This window comes from Columba livia, chromosome 14, assembly GCF_036013475.1.
Source record: "Columba livia isolate bColLiv1 breed racing homer chromosome 14, bColLiv1.pat.W.v2, whole genome shotgun sequence".
NCBI lineage: Eukaryota > Metazoa > Chordata > Aves > Columbiformes > Columbidae > Columba > Columba livia.
This window is the reverse complement of record NC_088615.1, coordinates 16,351,214-16,370,064: the sequence shown is the minus strand read 5'-3', so window position 1 is coordinate 16,370,064 and position 18,851 is coordinate 16,351,214. Positions and strand designations below refer to the sequence as shown.

General features: G+C 40.3%; 1 protein-coding gene across 4 annotated transcripts in view; it reads right to left on the bottom strand.

Moving 5' to 3' along the window:
• Window positions 1-18,851, bottom strand: part of SLIT3 (slit guidance ligand 3) — a 535,141-nt gene that overhangs the window by 139,958 nt on the left and 376,332 nt on the right. For all 4 annotated transcript variants that reach the window (XM_065030140.1, XM_065030141.1, XM_065030138.1 and 1 more), the window contains exons 12-13: window positions 15,122-15,193; window positions 5,014-5,085 (exon numbers count right to left, since the gene is read on the bottom strand). In XM_065030140.1, the coding sequence (XP_064886212.1) occupies window positions 5,014-5,085; window positions 15,122-15,193 (144 nt within the window). The remainder of the gene's footprint in view (window positions 1-5,013; window positions 5,086-15,121; window positions 15,194-18,851) is intronic.

The following is an 18,851-nucleotide window of genomic DNA, read 5'->3' as shown; positions in this document are numbered from 1 at the left end:
TTTCAATATACATGTACCCCAGGAGTATATCTACTGCTAGCAACATCAAGTCCACCACATGGATTCTTTCTTGCCCAGCAAGCCACGGGGATCTCAGCCATAAGACAGGGATCAACACGCCTAAGCACTTGTATGATTAGTAACTATGCAAAGTAATTTTCCCCAAGGCAAAAGATGCTTTGCAGACATTTAAAAAATTAGATTTCATCCCCTATATTATTTTGCTATACAATCTCTTTAAACAGTAGAAATTTCATGGCACCTTCTTGTTGCAGGAACTAGAGCACCGTGAATCACACAGTGTATAAGCGTAATAAAAAGGCTCCTATAATGTTTGCTTTAATACGGCTGCAGAGAGGAAAGTGTATTACTTAGATATGAAAAATCCTGGTTAACAAACACGGTGCCCCCTACTCGCTGTGTCCCTGTGGACGGGCAGAGAAACCCTCAGGTTTATTTGTCACGGGGCTGCTGGAAGAGCAAGAGCGGCGCAGGGTTGTGTGGTGCCCCCTGTGCGGTGACCCATGGACAGTTTGGCAAAGGCCAAGGGCTCCTGGAAGAGCTTGACCACACTCCAGGGAAACTAAGAGGCAGGTGGGAAGGACATTTTAATATAATCCAGTTTCTAGACCGACCAAGGTCAGTCTAAAGCAGGGGGTGTCAAACCCATTTGTACCAGCAGCCACATCAGCCTCGCGGTTGCCTTCAAAGGGCCAGATGGAATTTTAGGACTATTTATAGAGTCCTAAAGTTATATTTATATAGTCCTGTTTTAAAAGGTCTATATAAACTAAATCAGATTTAATTCTTGCATTTTTGAATGTTTGGTGTTAATTAACAAAAGCAAATATTTGTAATAATCTACTAGGCATGAAACTGGTTTTGAAAGCAACAGGAAAGACTTTCAGAACAGAATCAGAAGCGGTGTGTGGCTTCTTTGCACCCCATGGCAACTCAAAAGCACCAGTTTCACCAGTTTCAGTAACCCTAGTGGAAACTCAATAGTTTCCACTCAATAACTGCAATTGCATATTAACTAAAAAGGGATAAAATATTCAGGTACTCTTACGCAGCCTTTAGCTTTTTCGATACTTCTCTCTGACCCTCCTCATCCTCCGAACTGTTACACATGAACACATCGTCTCATCAGAAATAGCATAGAAATTACAGCATAATGCTCCTCCACACTTCGCTTGAGCATCTCGAAATATCCCTGTTAGCACAAGCAGAAGAGGGCAACACTGGCATCACGTAATAACGCAACATACAGCTGGTAAAATTATAAACACCGGGGAGAAAAACAAACAGACCAAAGTTATTTTAAAAACTATGCTGTGCTCTCTTCTGCAAGGCCCATTTGTTCGGTGCACAGAGAAATCCTAAAAGGTGTTTTCTCCAACCGCAACTTTATCGCAATGATAATCCTGTAATCAAGGCCTCCTGGACAGGAGTTTAAACTGGCCACAGCTGATGTGCACTTGAAAACTTCCACCTTAAGCTGAAAGCCTTTCCATTCTTTCAATATTCAAATATAGGCTACCCAAACAATGATAATGTTTCACAGTGTTCAATTGTTAATTGTTGCCTCAATTAAATGAAAGTTTCAGCTTATTGTAAGAAAAAAAAATAAATCAGACTCGACTGATCCCTTTCCAGAAAACAGTCCAGCTCTCTCACAACCAAAATGATCTGAAATTCTGAGAAGACACTTGATCCAGCCTGCTGAAAAGAAGAATGTACGAGGATAGGGTACAGCAGCTACAGTAGCTTTCTAGCATCCTCTCTCCTGGCAACTTCAAACAGGATAAGGAAAAAGACGGAGTCCAAGAAAAGCTTCTGTTCCACGGAACAGATGCGCAGTTGGACTTGAACAGTGATGTTTGCTGCTGGGTTGGGTACGATCGCACATTCAGGAAGACAAAAGATTCCTGAAATAGCAATTTCGCAGAAATCCAATTGTGATTATTTATGTGGGAAATATTAACCACTTAAGATAGCTAATTATAACAAAGACTTAAGGCAAAACATTTTAAATTAAACCATTATGGTTTAAAGAAAAAACAAGAACAACAAACACACAACCACCCCCCTCCAACAAAAAACCCTTATTATCTAACCATGCCTGGTTATTTTCTTGCCTCACTGACCTTTGTCTTATAACACAGAAATACAGAATTCTAACGCTAGCCAGGTGGTCTAAAACTTGTTCTGAATTCTTCATTTCCCACCCAGCGAAGTCAAATGGGGCGGCTGAAGATGCGGTCACGCCTGAGCTGAGCATCGCTTGACCCAGCTATGGCATTCCTGCCGTCAGTGGTGCTGTCTGCAAGTGTGAAGCACTTACACAAAACAATTCGGCCAGAATAGAAGTGGAATAATCTGAGCCTAGATTGTGACAGTATATTTAAACAGAAGGATAGTGACATGTCTGAGAAACTCTGATGAGCCTTATCCAAAACAGTAAGTAGAAATATTATCTGCTCTAACATTTCACAGAAATTACTTTTTCCTTCTAAATACAATCTCATGGATTTTATACAGGACCCACAATGACTTCCCTTTACTGACTGTGTCCTGCCTTACCATAATGCCAGTATATTTTAAAAAATGCTCCAGCTCAAACTTAGGAAATTATACTGGCTACCAGGATACCTTAATCAGAGCATTCTTATCAGTGTGTCTCCAGACTAATAAGAAGAAATCCAATCTAGAGCCCACTGAACACTAAATTAGATCTAATCATAGGGCACTCTTCCAACTGTTCAACAGCAGGTCTAAAACCAACAAATGCCTTTTAGTTGGTTTTTTTTTTCCTTTTTCTTTTTAAATCCATTAAAATACTACAAGCAAACCCATAATGACTGCTTCAAAGTCACAATCAGAAAAGCGTGCAGACATTTGTCTGCATGTAAAGCATGCTCACTTTCCTTGCCAAAAGCTACTTTACATTGAAACACTTTCAAGAAGACCCTGAAAGGCTCCAGAGCCAGAATACTCAAGGAATCCCACAACAGGGCGATGTACTCACACCTCCTCGGCTTGAGGTGGTTTGAATGGCTGAAGCACAATACCTTCTAATGGTTCTCTGGCATACAGATTCTGCCCCCTTAACAAAAAAACATCACTTGAGCTAATTCAGACTGGAAAATTACTGCAACTGGGCTTAAATATGTAATTCATTGAAAGGCTGCACTACATGTGCACAGGGACTATAGTATAAAGGCAGTGAAGCCTGCTTAATGCTTTCTGCAAAAGTTCTAGACCCACATTTTTATAGGACACGGTGAGCCTTGTTTTGATTTTTATCTTCCCTACTGGGAAAGATGCCATCTGTAAAGTGTCCTGGCTTAGGCAGAGCAACTGGGCATCACTTTGAACTTGTAACCATCAAACATTTAGGGGGAGGACCATGATAAAGTTCAGGTTTTTAAAATATAGTTTTTCTCAGAGGTCAAAGGGACAAGTTAAGTTTTCTCTCTCCTTTTGCTTGCAGTGCCTTCATTGTACCAAACACAACCTGAGTCTGATGATGACTAACACACCAGTTCTACCAACAGCTACCGATCCCAGCTTCTGGGCACTTTCATGTTTATTATTATCACACATGGCAATCCACCTCCCCCTAAATACAGTCTCCTCTTGCTGCACAGGCTGTTCTTAACGTACTAATAAACTTGTGAGGTATGGGACAAGACCTTTGGAATGGAGCTGCCAGAAGAAGGATGTGCAAAAGGTGAAGACAAAATAATTGGCTGCGTGCAAGAGGGGGCGAACAGCTTCCAACCACTGCAGCTCCAGGACTGTCATAACCAAACCACACGTGCTCCTGCTTGTCCTTCTCTAAAACAGTGTGGTCCATGCTTGCAATTAAGACCTTATGGATAAATTACACATCTGACTAGTGCTTCATTGAACATATAGAGCAATTTCAATTATTTCTCATTTTAGTTCTTTGACTTTGCTCACGGATTTCTAGTCTATATCTATGCTTATTTTTAAATAGCATATAAGTGCAGCAAAGACTGCAATACGGAGTGACACATGCAATGGTAATCATGAACTTTTGCATATTTGTTTCCGGTTATGTCGAGACAGTCAGAAAGGTTTAAAATACCATGTCTAAAAGCTACTCTTCATTTTATATTTCACATAATTTATTGTTTTGGGGTGAAGCATTTTGTGTGATATAAACCACAATTAATTTATCATATATCACCTTTCCTTACTGAGTGCGTTGCCCATGATGGTAATCGGAATGCTAGGAATACATATTAAACTCACTTCACTTCTGCACCCTGTTCTGACTGGCTGGAATCACAGCTAATTGCCTTCTCTTTGAAGGAGTTACTGGTTTCCAGTGTGATTACGGACAAAAGAATGAGTGAAATTTGCAATTTCCCATTTGGTTTAGGAGATTTTTTTTTATGCTACATTGATAAATACTGAAGAGTGTATGATATATAGCTTACCCCAATCATGACCATGTGTTAAATCACACAAGGCATATAATATTAAAATACACAATATATTCTGAAATAATTTCTCTAGTAACTAAGCCAGATTTGGCACAAGCAGAACATGGGACTGAGCATGGCTCCCAACAGTAAGGTCTTTCATGCTGCTGTTTTGCTTGCGTGTGCAGGTCCTTGCAGCACAGTAGCCCTCAAGGATCTAGATAATTCAACCACAAGTGCTAAATGTGTAACAACAATCAGATGGCACCCCGCTCACACATCAGCTGGCGACCAAATTTCCTTCCTTGGACTTCAGTCTCTCATTTCCTCCCCACACTTAAATCCTCCATGTCTATCACCCATAATACACACTGTGCTATAAAACTGTTGGCACCTTCTTTTTTTCTTTTCCAGCCCTTGCCTGACACAGAAACAACAGAATAGCACGTCCCAGCGAGTTTTCAGTGGAAAAAGGTGATTATATTAATGTCAGAAGCTGAAAACCACCAGTAAATCTAGCTAGTCTGTAAAATAAAGAAGAGGAAGGGATCATACTCACAGCAGCTGCAGAGACACAAGATCATCAAAAAGGCCCTGGGGAATCTCCGTGATCTTGTTTCCATAGAGCACTCTGAAAGATTCAGAAAGACAAAACATCTTCAGCAACAGAGGAGTTTAGTGTCCTCCCACCTCCATGCATTATCATCTTTATTGATCTTGTGCACCGTGCCCGGGATCTGTGGCCATTTCATTTAACTACCGCTCTCATTTTCTTTTCGGAGAGCACATGGTATTAAATGAGTCGTTATGATTCAGGCTTCGTCTGGTGTTGGAAAGCATTTTTAATGTAGAAACTGGACATCATCCAAAAACTGTATCTGAAATATTTTTCATTCTCTTGAGGGATTTTTTTCCACCCTTTTTAGAAATATTTTAACCATTGAAAGGCACATTGTCTGATGGAAAAACCTAGAATTTTGCTCAGTGATAGTGAATTTAAAAGGCAGGGAGCACGAGCTGGCTGTACATAAAAATTCATATAACTGAATCTCTTAAGATATAATAATTGGCATGAAATGGGACACAGGCATCACTGGATAAAATATTATGGCTTCGCCAGGTGCTGTTACCATTTCCACCAGTTAATATAAAGAAATGTAGCCTCAACTGGAAACAGACATTTATTTCCGAAACTCAAAAATAATTTAGGTATCATTTAGTTATAAAAATCAGCAAAGATTTAAAACACAAATCAGAGCTGCTGTATATATTCATGCAACCATAAATATATACAACCTGATATCCATGATTCAGTTTTAATATGAAAAACATTAAAAAAAATACACATGTATTAGCTTTAGAAATTGAACTAAAGGGAAAAACAGACAAAACCACCATTATGCTAAGATGTGTTACCTAGATATCAGAGCAAAACCATACATGACAGGAACATCTGAATTTCAATCATGGCTGAAGTATTTACTCATGTCATGTCTGCACGTTGATAACATTTGTCAACACCAGAAAGTGAGTTTGGAACCTACATGGGTCCTGGTAAAAAGGAAGAAGAATTGGGCTCCCTCTGAAAATTGTATGCCTTATTCAAACATTTTAATAGACTTCAAATTGTGACAAATAGTATTTCTGTCATTTCTATGCTCTACATAGGACATGGTAAGTGGTTATAAACCAGCTCATGCCAAAACTTTGTTGCTTATGTGTCCCTATGCTGGTCAATTCTCTAACTTTTTAGTGTGGAATAATATGCCAGCAATGAATCAAATAGCCATGTGAGGCTTGGATGACGGCTGAAATTCTGGCTTACCCTGTCTTTCAACACTTGAAATATTACGGTGATTCGAACATACTGAAAACCAAAGACTTAGCAGGACGGACCATTTCCAACCCCCCCGGCCCTCCCAGAGCATCCCCACTTCAGTTCACTCTTCATCACTCATTGGAAGCATCACCTCTGCTCCCAGATCAGCTCATTTCTGAATGTAAATAAAATGAATCTAAATAAAATAACACCACTTAGATATGAAAACCTCAACTTGAAACTTAGTTTTTCATTACTTTTGTAGTTTAGCAGGAACTGAACTGCTATGCAAGAAGCTAATGATCGTTCAGCATTATATTTTCTGTAAACAAATGTAAGATAATTTCTCTTTATTTACTGCAGAGTCAAAAGGTTGGATTTTAATGTGCTGTTACAGTTAGTGGGGTTCGTGAGTAATCAGTATTAGTACCACTAATTTCTTGTAATTGTTTCCTAATTTCACCTTCAGAAGACACACACAATTTCTTCTTCAACAAAATTCCATGCGATGTATGCAGGTTTTTATACTCTACGCAAAACTAGACAGAAATGATGGTTTAACTTTGAAAAGTCTAGCAGGTTCATTTAGAGACCGGTTTCAAAATATGAGATAATGCTCCAGTCAATGGATTTCACTGGGCTCTAAAACAACATCCAAATGTTTGACTCACTGACTTCTTTTTGAACATAGAAACTGATGTGAGCACCTGTGTTAGGAAGCAAAAGCAAAACCTCTGCAAAGAAAATATTTATAAAAAGGTTAAAATATTAAATTAATGCCCACAGAAATCAGTATATTTCTATTTCAGGGCATAACACGTATACAAAGTTTAGAAGATAAACTCTGTGATGCTGGATGAACATCTTCCTCAGTTTTGTGAAGCAGCAGGATCATCAATGCTCATCAATAATGCATAACGCTACAGCACAGAAGAAAGAGTTGAGAAGCTAAGCTTTACAAAATGCCCACGGAAAGTGGTAAAAAATTCCCCAGACTCAGGATTACTCTGGCTGTAGAGGTAAAAACACTTATGAAAAGTAAAACCTTAAAGAAATCTCAATGCTCACACCCAGTGCTATCGTTAGCTATGATACTACTACATGCAAATATCAAAAAACTACTCTTCTTAGAGTAATTTTTCATTTACTTTTAATTAAGAGTGAGAAGGCGACAGGGCAGTGTTCCACTGAATTTTAAACCTTGGATGTGTTTATACATCCTCTTTATTATTTTGAGTGAAATTAAACAGATTAAAATAGCTTATAAAATAAATCAGAGGTTCAATTTTTAGAAGCCACAAAAAGAAAACAGGCATTTTCAAACCTAATTGGGCTTATGTGCATGTGGCACATTAACATTCAAACAAATTAACAGCTAAACAAAAGTCAGTATGAGAGCTCAGGCACTTGTCTCTAATTCATATTCATGTGGAGCGCTATGCAGAGCCAAATTAGCTAATGCCATTGTGTGCCTGCCACGGCAGAGCTGGAGTCAATCGGTCCTCCAGCAAGAAGCAAAGAGAAGGGGACAGACACAACGCATTGCATCTCATTCCTCAAGGTCCACATTTCCATTTACTCTAATAAAAAGCATAGAAACTTGCTTTCCTCAGAGTTCGCTTTCTTTTCTGTTTAAGATAATGGCAGATTTTAAGACTTATTCCTATGGCATTAGAAGTTCTAAAAATACACGTTTGCTTGCATCCCTCACATGTATCATAGGACATGCAGGTGTCCTGGCTACTGTGCAAGCTCGGCACAGGAATACAACCTTCCTTCTATCCTCTAGCACCTCAAACTTTAGACTCCAAATATTCTTTAATTAAAAAGAAACTAAAACTATTAATATGTAATAAAAATAATCTCAGTAATTGCTGCCAATAGGCAGCAAACCAGTGAATCAGAACAACACTTATTAGAACACAGGCCTGACAAATATCATTTAGTGTCATTTACTATTAGGTGGAGAAGATATTACCCTAAATACGATGTACATTTTGGGATAAACAGAAAAGAGAGCTACAGCTTAATTCTATGTTCTCAATGTTAATCTTAAAAGTAACAACTGGAGATGAAGACTGAGAGAACAGGTATCCTCTTTTTGTTGTGGTTCCTTTCTTTATCTTATCACCACACATGGGAGTCTCTGACAAAGATGGAAACCAGCCTGAATGGAACAAACAGTCAAAGACGTGCAAACACATCAGACTTGCCAGTGCATGAGGTTTATTCTTTTCCACAAGGCAGGTACATCTAACACCAAACTGACCAGTGTGAAGTGAGGGACAGGGTTTAAAGGTAGAATTGACAGTGCTGGGTTAACATTTGGACTCGATCTTAAAGGTCACGAGGATGGAGCCAGGCTCTTCTCGGTGACAACAAGTGACAGGAAAAAGGGTAACGGGTACAAACTGGAACACAAAAGGGCCTGGCCCAGGCTGCCCAGGGGGGTTGTGGAGTCTCCTTCTGTGCAGACATTCCAACCCACCTGGACACCTTCCTGTGTAACCTCATCTGGGTGTTCCTGCTCCATGGGGGGATTGCACTGGATGAGCTTTCCAGGGCCCTTCCAATCCCTGACATCCTGTGATTCTGTGTTTTCCAACCAAAATGATGCTATGAAGAATCATCCAATGTGTTTTTAACCCATGCAAACTCCTCCCACATTTTTGCAGGTGGGTTTCTGACAGCAGCCGGTTGCTGCTGCGGCTCAGGTTCCGCTCCTAGCGGCACGTTGAGCCACCGGCTTTGCCACTTTGCAGCTAAACGCTTCCAGCGTGGCCACAAACCACCGGTGCAGTGCTTCAAAACAAAACAGCTTGGCAGACTGACTCACAACTCACAGCAGTTTTCAAGCTGCCATCAACCTTCCGAAGAATGGGAAGGGCAAGAAACATAAAGCACAGACCCCTGGCTGCACTGTAAGCATTGGAGGAGAACCCTGGAAGCAGCACCCCATTCAGTGGAAGAGTTATTTTGGATCTGCAATAAGAAATTATACAAATATTTAAGTCATAATGAGGTGTTATTCTTCTTCAGCCTGATTCTGGCATCGTATTTTAATATTCCCCCCCAAACGTATCTATTCCAAGACACAAATATTACATTTCCAGTAGAACAATTAATTGTTACTACTATACTTCAAATTTTGCAGATTAATCCAACTGATGTACTAAGCAGTTAAAAATAAAGATTAAATGGTAAAAATAGCCACTGCAAAGATTCATCTAAAAGCTTGGGACATACCAGACAAAGAAAGCACTGGAAGGCCACATAGCAACAAGTGTGTTATCTTGGGTGAGAATGCAATTCAGCATCTAACAAACTTTCAGTGGCACGACCTGGAAACCCACACGTTTCACTGGTTCTTCACAGTCTCTACACATTCTGATCTCTTGAACAATTTTAAAACTAAGGAATTTGCAAAGACTTTACCAACATGTGGCCTTTGAAGCACACTGAAGTTTAGCATATCGCCTTCTAAGGAAATGAAACAAGAACTCCTATGTTGTCTTTATTTTACAGTTTGTTGGCCTACCTTCCTTGCAAATGTAGTTGCAATTTAGCTGCTTCATTAAGTAAGATCACAGAATATAGCTATTTTTCCCTGAAAGGTGACATGGAACTTTTTGGGGGTGTGAAAGCCTAGCACAGAATCCTTACTCAAGACCATATGGTTTCCAGCTAAGTGTGCCTTTATTTTGGCTTGGTTGAAACATTCTTACAGAAGTGTCAGATTTTGACTTTATGCAATGTCTTTTTCAGTTCTCAGAATGCTTTTAACTTTCCTTCAGACTGTGAAAAATTCTTGCTAGGAAGAATTATATTTCCCAAGCTACGTACAATGGCACAGGCTCAATAAGAATTCAAGTTTTCAAAAGAGGAGGAATTGATAGGAGTAAAAACAGCAATAAATTTCTAATATCTGAAAGAAACTTAGACATGTAATTTTTTTCCCTGCACTATTTCATATTTCTTGAGAACAAGTTTGGCTAAATAAATCACAATAAAACTATCCAAAGCAATTCGTTACCTTAAAATAAGTTCGGCATTTATTGCAATAGACAGTGTTTTATTGCAGATTTCAAATCACCATGAATGACACCACATACATCATCATTCCGGAGATGATGGTCTAAATGGGACTGCTGTTGTCAAAATCTAAGCTGTCTCTTGTCTTTCTGCCCAGGCTGATCTAAGCTTTTAAATTGTTCACCAGCTTAATTCAGCGTGTGAACAAAAGCAAAGGAATTCTCCCTCTGCAGTGGTCTAAAATTTATTCGTTCAGTTTAACACACTGAAGGCTTAGACCATTTTGTCATATCTCATAAAACGTCCCCAGACAGTCTGGATAAGGCCTTCCAAACCTACATTTGCAGGAAGTTTACCAACCCCAAGAATAACATGTATCTTTGATACTATTAACAATAACCAAATGCTGATACAATCCTCTCACCGATATTAGACAGATTTTTTGAGTCGATTAAATGAAAAATTAATTTTCTTCAGAAAGTGCATACAGCAATCTCGAAACATGAAACTACTCACAACATAGCCCCCGTGGTCTGTGCCAAGTTATTAACTGCTCCAGCGCCGGCAAAGTGCAATTCTAACTATGTAACACAAGCACAATATACTACAGACGAGGCATCTCTTAAATTTTTGCTAAAGATAACACATTCTTTGGCAATCAACAAATTTGCCACACTTCTCAATGCAAGGGCACTCTTTGCTCTAATGTTTGTGTGGAAACAAGTATTGGGTGGCAAGACTAATCCCTCCAACACAAAAGCGCTGGCTACATCACCACAGCTCACATCTGTGCTGCTTAGTGGTTGTTTTAGATTCAAACCATTCCAGCTGTTTTTTTTTCCTCATCTTGGATATTTCATATGGTTCCAAGTAATTGCAGTATCACTACATCTCACAGATTTCAATGATACGCCCTTGTAGCGTCTCTTTGAGACAGAGAAATGCTTCCGCCTTTTCAAGAGGGGAGACTTAGATATAGAAAAGCAGTTTATTTGTCCAACAGTTACCATTGAAATCAGGCAATATAAGTTCTTCTGCCCAAATCCCACAGTAGCATCTTTAAGACTAAAGACCCATTTTCTCATGGCCTGATCCACAACACCCTCCATTCTCCACAATGGCTTTATCGCCAGCTCTCCACAACTCTTTTCTCAAATCCAGAGGCTGGATCTTATTGTATCTGCAGTTTTGCCCATAAACAGGTTTGAAGTTTGGTTCATATCAAAAATATGCTAAGGATCTAAGCCCGAGGCCCTAAATATTGAAAAAGAATTTCAGACACCGTAACAGAATTAAATCCAGAGAACAGACAGACTCAGAGCTAACCAGGACTCGCAGTGTCACCTGCATGGGACACAAGGGGAACAGGAAAAGCCAGAAAACTCTGGCAAGAAGAACAAAATGTCACTGCAGAACAATGATTCTGGTGCCTTAACTGTTGTCACAACCAGGAAAAAAAAGTTGTGCATATGCCCAAATATTTCTAATGGAGCTCCCCACAGTCACTATATGACTAGGGAACAAAATCCCACTGAAAAATGGGCATGGAGAAAACATGTTTTTATTCTCCTGTGTGTGGGGAAAGGGGAAGTCTTGAGTCCTTACAAGAACAAACTTGCTTTTCTTTTGCTAAATGCAGAAAAAACCTACAATAGAAACTGCTTATTTAAAGCATTAAGATTTTGTGACCCTTTTGACTCCCATAGGTGGATTTCTTGTTACAGAAAATATATAGATTTAAAATAAAAACATATGACCTGCTAGCATATGGATCACTTAGCACTTTTAAAAGATTTAAGGTTTATGCATTTCAGGGCAAACTGCTCCTGTAATAAACATTCCTGTGTTTTGAAAACGTCAAAACCCCACTTTTTCTTCCCTCTCTAGATGGGTACAATAGGCAGAGTACTCTGAGAAACAGTTCTGCCTGGAAACGCTGGCCAAAGTTAACTTCAAAAGCAAGTAGAGCAGCAGCCCACTCTATCTAGGGCTCCATTAGCCAGCTCCACTAACAATGTTGGCCATCTTCCAGAGAAGCACTTTCCCTTTGCGCGACCCACAGGGAGCACTGCAATTGCACGCTAGCAGGAGGAAAGGGAGGAGCACAGAATGGGAATAATGAAGGTGGGGAAAAACGCAAGGATTTTAGGCAGTACAGCAGTACTTCATTTTTAATGGAAGCAAAGTTGCTCACTTTCGTGCATTAATATTTCCCCCTCTATTCTTGTTTTAACTCAGCCAGCAGAAGTCCAGCTGCTCTGGGCACAGATTAAGCCTCAATGGTGTCTCATTAAAACGTGTGCCGCTAATCACATTTGACTTACATGCACGAAAAATACAAGTTCCTCTCAGCTGAGCTGAAGCACTGTATGCAGAGCCGCGTTCCTTCAGGGCACACAGCTGACTAAAGTTACTGGGGCCTCAGGCACCAAAAACTGAGCTGCTTCAAAGAGAAAACACTAGTAAGCAAACTGTGTTATTAATACCTCATTTCTACATCCCGGGTCTTTCCCCTTTGGCAGTTTCACTGAGAGTCATCTTCTCTTGCACTTACTGGTCTTTCTGTGGGCGACAGAACTGGACTGGAAGCTATAGCAGAGATCAGGCAAAAGAAGATCCTCTACTTCTCAGAATCAGAAACCTGGGGGAGATTCTTCCAGAGAAAACCAGGTTCTGTACAACAGCAGACAGTCTTGCTCCATAAAGGGCTCAGAAACTGAAACAACTACAGAAGTGCCCAGCAGGGAAGAACCTGCCAGAGGTCTGGGTGACGGGTCACCGAAGATCAGCAAACTAACTCCTGCCTGTCAGCCACAGCAAAAACATTTCTAAGACCTACCTGCAACACACAACGAGAGTAAAACTTTGCAAAAGATAGTAAAAGCCAACAGCAAGCACAATGGGTAACTGAACTTAGAGAAGGAGGCTGACTATTTCAAGGCTGGAGTCAATACTGTCCTAGAAATGAGTCTGCCAAAGAGAGAAGACACAGACTGTGCGTTACAACAGCTTAGTGCAGCTGCAGCAGAAGGAAACTGAGGCAGAAACAAACACTGAACAAAGGAGAGGCTGTTGAGAGGCAGTTCCCCTACTACAGCCCTTTCTGTGCTGCATCTCGGCTCTCTCCCCTCTCTCTTCCCCTTGTAACCTCCTGGTGTTAACTTAAGCAATATTTTACCCACTTGGATATAAACATATTTAAACATCATTTACTAAAATATCGTTTTGGATGACTGGGCAGAGAATACACAGTCATTTCACTTGCTTCTGTGTGCAAGTCCAAACACTATAAATCCCTGCCCAGTTTATATTCTCATTTCCTCTCTGTCCGCTCTGATGTGTTGTGTCCCAGTCCTGGGGCCACCTGGGGGTATCTGAATTAGCTACAGAGCTAAAGCCAAATAACTTCTGAGTTGGGAAGTCAACCCCAGTAGAAGTGTCTTGCCTGTGCAGCTTGCTCCTAGCCAGGAGGTTTGCCAAGCCCAGAAAGATGCAGCATTGCAGCATCCGCAGTAGGTTCGGACCAAGCCAGAAGTGTAGTGTTCAGTAAATGTCATTCTCTTTCTTACTGAATCGTTTCCAGACAGCATTGAGGGATTTGGCCATTTCCACAGCATGTTGAGTAACAGCCCTCTAACTATTCAACAAGAGCTAGCAACACTTAATATATATTTCTGGCAATCTTCCAGCAGGATTCAGGGCATAAAAAAAAGGCCCATCCTTCTGCATTCTGGCTCAGAAGTTTACTGCAACATATAAGTTCAGTACTGAGTAACCTTCTAATATTTTTGTCAAACAACAACGAGTTATATAGGTTGTTAGAATTATCCAGTATTCAGAGAATAAAATTATGGCAGTTTTCAGAAATGAATTATACTCTTAAAAATCAAACAGTGCTACATGAATATTAATAAGATAAATGTTTTAAAACTGTCTTTAAAATTAACACAAGTAAATATTCCAGTTGAACTTGCCCTCTTATCTCAGCCTGGGGCTCTTTCTAATACCCTATTCCAGTTCATTCTCCACATGCAGCTTTTGACCTTCTATTGCTCTTTTTACCCATTAAAAGCTCCACTGTTTTAATAGTGCTCTGGGTAGCCAGGTTGAAATACAGCTGCATTTAGATTCTACTTGGTGCTAAAACAGTTTCTGTGTTCTATAAAGAGAAACAAATGGTTGTCAAGAGATCCGCCTTCCTTTTTTCTTCTGTATGAAGTCATATTTTAGTCCCCTTTCAGATTAATAAAGTAGTAATGACAGTTAAGAAATATAAACATTTTCTTAAGAACTTAGGTTCTTCTCTAACTCGTTTGGAAAACAAACAAGCAACAACAACAAAATCCAACCAACCAATACAACAAAAGAGGAAACAAATAAACCAAATAGCTCACAAGAGACCACAATTTCAGTTCCTTAATATGGATGAAAAATTTGGGTGTGGAAGTATTTCCTCGCTGATTAACACCACTAAAAGTGTGTCTGAGTTAGGATGAGGCGTTTGTGCGCTGTGATGAGCTGGGGGCATGGATTAGCCTACAGGTGCACACGTACAGCAGATCAACAAATGCACTGATTTGAAGAAGAGACCAAGTAATCTTGGGGGTGTTCATCTATAAAAGAACTTACTGGAGACGTGTTCTCCCTTCTAACCTTCATGACCAATTTTTCATTTACAAAACATGAGATGCTTCACACAAGCTGACAATTGCACAGAGAAACATAGTTCTCCCCTCCCGGACAGCACATTATCATTTTTATTTCTCTGACATCCAAGCTGTCCCCAAATGCCCATTCAGTTCTGTCTTCTACTTACAATGAAATGAGAGATTTCAGGCCTTTGAATGCGTCAGGTGCAATGTCAGAAATCTGATTCTTGCTGATGTCTCTGCAAAGAGAAGGCAGGATTAAAAAAAATATTTGTAAACAGGAATTTGACAAAAATATTATCATTGTATTTTATTGCAAGAATGCACTTGATGCAAAACAGAACTAGAAGTTCATGTTATCTCAGAGACATTATGAGCTATGTAAGGACAAAGGCAAATTCCAGGAACGATCAGAAAACATCAGCCAGTACAACAGGCCATAGTCTCAACAAACCAGCAGCTCCCCTGTTAATACAGTCTTTCATTTTACAGACATTGAAACAAAGAGTTTTATGAAGACTTTTGAAGAACAACAGTGCGGTTGCCTGTTGAATAAAAACTGCTGATAAACCTTCTTAGGAACTACTAATAAATGAAATTGCACTGTGACTCTAAGGGGTGGCCCTCAAGCATGGAGTTTGTCTGAATGTTTAAAGGTGGGCATGGAAGGCTCACTTTGTAACAGTACAGAAGACCACATTTTGATTATCAGTGGAACTATAGATAAGGTGAAGGGAGGTTCTGAATTAGCTGGAAAATGCTAGCAGGACATATATTCAGGAAGATGATGGGATTAATGCTGTCAGCCTGGTGTAGACATGAGGGAAACAGCTTCTGAGGCAGCAATACCCTGTTTGTTTAAGAGAAGAAACCTTCTGGTGAGATGATAAGACTCTATTGAGGCGGGACTTTTCCCACACCACCTCTGTTTAACACCAATGGGAAAGGCGGTGGGAAACAGACCACGCAGCCCCTGATCCCAAAGCAGGCACCAGCGTCGCTGCGGAGTTCGGCACCGTACCAGGGATGTCCAGTTTCTAATGGCCTAGAGAAAACAAGCGGCGCAAAATTCTCCCATGACCTTCACCAGGCAGGTGAGAGAAGGGCCGGCACAGCACCGGCAGCTCTGCCCAGAGCTTCCAGACACTAGGGAAACCCTTCGAGCATCTGGATGGGAATCGCGGACCTTGGGATGCAGCAGCACTGCAGGGAACGCCCAGCGCTGCAGACCCAGAGAGATTCCACCCTTTCAGCTACGATGTGAGTGCAATTCAATGCCAGCCTGCAGTCATTTTCAAGGGAAGCTGTGCTCCTGGTTTGGGAAACAACCCTCAATTTTAATCACAACCAAGTACACAAACATAAATACAGATTATGTCACCATTTCTTCATACATGGAGTCAAATTTCCTACACTTGAGACTCAGATGCTCAGAACTGGGTGCCTTATCGTGACTGTCACTGCAAACCAATGTTTCTGTCAATCAGTTCAAGCAGGTGCTTAGCTACAGGCAGAGCTTTCAGCCACCTCGTTGCACTCACTGACAGTTGGTATCAGCTTGTGTCAGTAGTATCAAATCTTCCCACTGATAGCTGAAGGTGGAGTAATACAACATTTCATGTACATCTTCACTGTTATTTCCACTTGGGCACATGGCTAAAGAACCCAGTCAGACTCCAAATAAACATCACTTGAAGAAGGAGTTAAGAAAGTACAAACCTTTTCCATCCTATACCTGTTTCAAGCTACAAATTCTGTCAGTTAAAATTTTAACAAAGTCCTTGAACTGTTTTCAAAACTAGCCACAAAAAGTGGGGTTTTCTTTGGTTCTTTATAAGGCTATGAAACAGCTGCTCTGCAACCTACTGATGTTTTCTGTGACGACATCCTGCCTACGAGGACAGCATTCAGTGAGGCTTTCCAGCTCTTCGGCTCAGCCCAGAGCAGCCAAAGTTGTGACAGTCAAAGTAGGAATGTTTATTTTTATACAGCTTTTTGTGAAACTTGTTTAGAGTGCCTGGTGGCATTTGCTGCTTTTTATCTAGTAATTCTTATGTAAACAGAAGTCTGATGTCACTCTCTGCTATCTATTTATTGAGGAACACATTAAAACTTATTACAGTGCCATGAAATCATGAGTTTGCTGAACAATGACAAGCATCTGAAAAGGGGCATCTTGTTTTTGAAACAAGTATTTCAGCACGATTTTGTTGATTTGCTACATTTCAACATTTCCTCTCTTTCTCTCTCCCCATGTCTGGATGCTAATGAGCATATAACTAATGGTGCCTGAACGTGCATAAATGCCATGCTGGGTGATGACACTCATTCACTTCATGCAGATCCACTACAATCAGCATTAGAAGATAATTAGACACATTATTTCCTTTCCATTAGGGCCCAAGCTCCACTGCTGTTGGATAAAGAGGCTCCATCTCCTTCTGACTTGACTGAGGCAAAGATTCAATTATGTCCTTGTACTTTGTTCCCTTCCTTTGGTCTGCTTTGGTAAGATCATCCTCTTCTGTGCTTGATTTACATCAAGACAGAGAGATATGGATTTTTCTAACCTGCACAACTAAGTAAGGCTCATTTTCATGGTTCAGGGTATCTCTGAATCACTCGGTGGAAATGTGGTTCTTTAGCTGGAAACGTAATAAACTTATCAGGATTCCACCCAGGCAGGGAATACATTAGTCACCCTACGCTTGTCTCCCTGCACCTCTGACAGCACGGCAGAAATCTTCTTTGGAAAGGCTGTTGAACACCCGTCGGGGGGTGGATGTGCTCAGTGACCAGCTCAGGACAGAAACTGGGTTTGACTTTGCACCAGGGGAGCCAGGATGCCCTGTGAGTCACTGTATAACATATGCCCGTATGGCTTCAATGTCTTTACTGGAAAAGGTTTTGAAACAAAACAGATTTATTTTTAGACGCAGCCAAATGCAAAGATATTAATAGCATTGGATGAATATTCTCTTTGTCAACTAACATTATTAGGAACAGATTACTTGATTATCTCTAACATGTAAAATAGACCGTACTCATTTGACAAGAGTACTCAGCAAAAATCCATGTCATATATGGTTTAGTTTTGAGAAGCAGCTCAACATAAGTAGGAATGCTACAGAGCCATTGGGAAGAGTATGAAATCTCAATGTGTTTTCTGCTAATATATGGTAAAACTGACAACATGAAATGGCACTACAAGCAGCAGAGCTAGAGAGGTCCAACTCCATCTTTCAAAGCAGTCTTGTGCTACAAACTTGTTAGCTTCAGGAAAGCAAAGACAAAATGTGGGAGATAATGCCAGAAATTTTGGAGCTCGTATGCTGGAAGTTACAAAACTATGGCACAAGCACAACTGCTTTGTAAATGAATTCAAAATGGGATGTCTGGGTTGGATACTTCATGCAATAATGACAACAACTTCTGTCTCTGGAGATGGGATGTATCCCCTTTGAGCCCCTCAAATTTCTTCTAATGCCCTTGAATAATTAAGCACAGAGCTGTGACCTGTTACATTCATCCCCAAATCAGGGGAACCATCATCCCAAATGATATAATCCAACTGCATATTTGAATACTACGGGTGCCAAGTCTTCCTTCTGAGACAGCTTCAAGTAATTAATTGTGTGAGAAGATGTGGCCAGTTATGATGAAGTCCAAGACACCAAATATTTCCAGCTCCTTCACTATAACTCAAGCACCAAAGCAACTCCCTCATCCTGGATGCTATTGAAGAGACATTCTAAACAGCAAACTTCAGCTAGATGCAAATATAACACTTCAATTCATATACATATATCTGCTATCATCTTCTACTAGTAATATCAAGTCATATAAGATTATCTTAGACAACTGGCTCTTACCTAAAAATGAATCTCAGTTATCCAA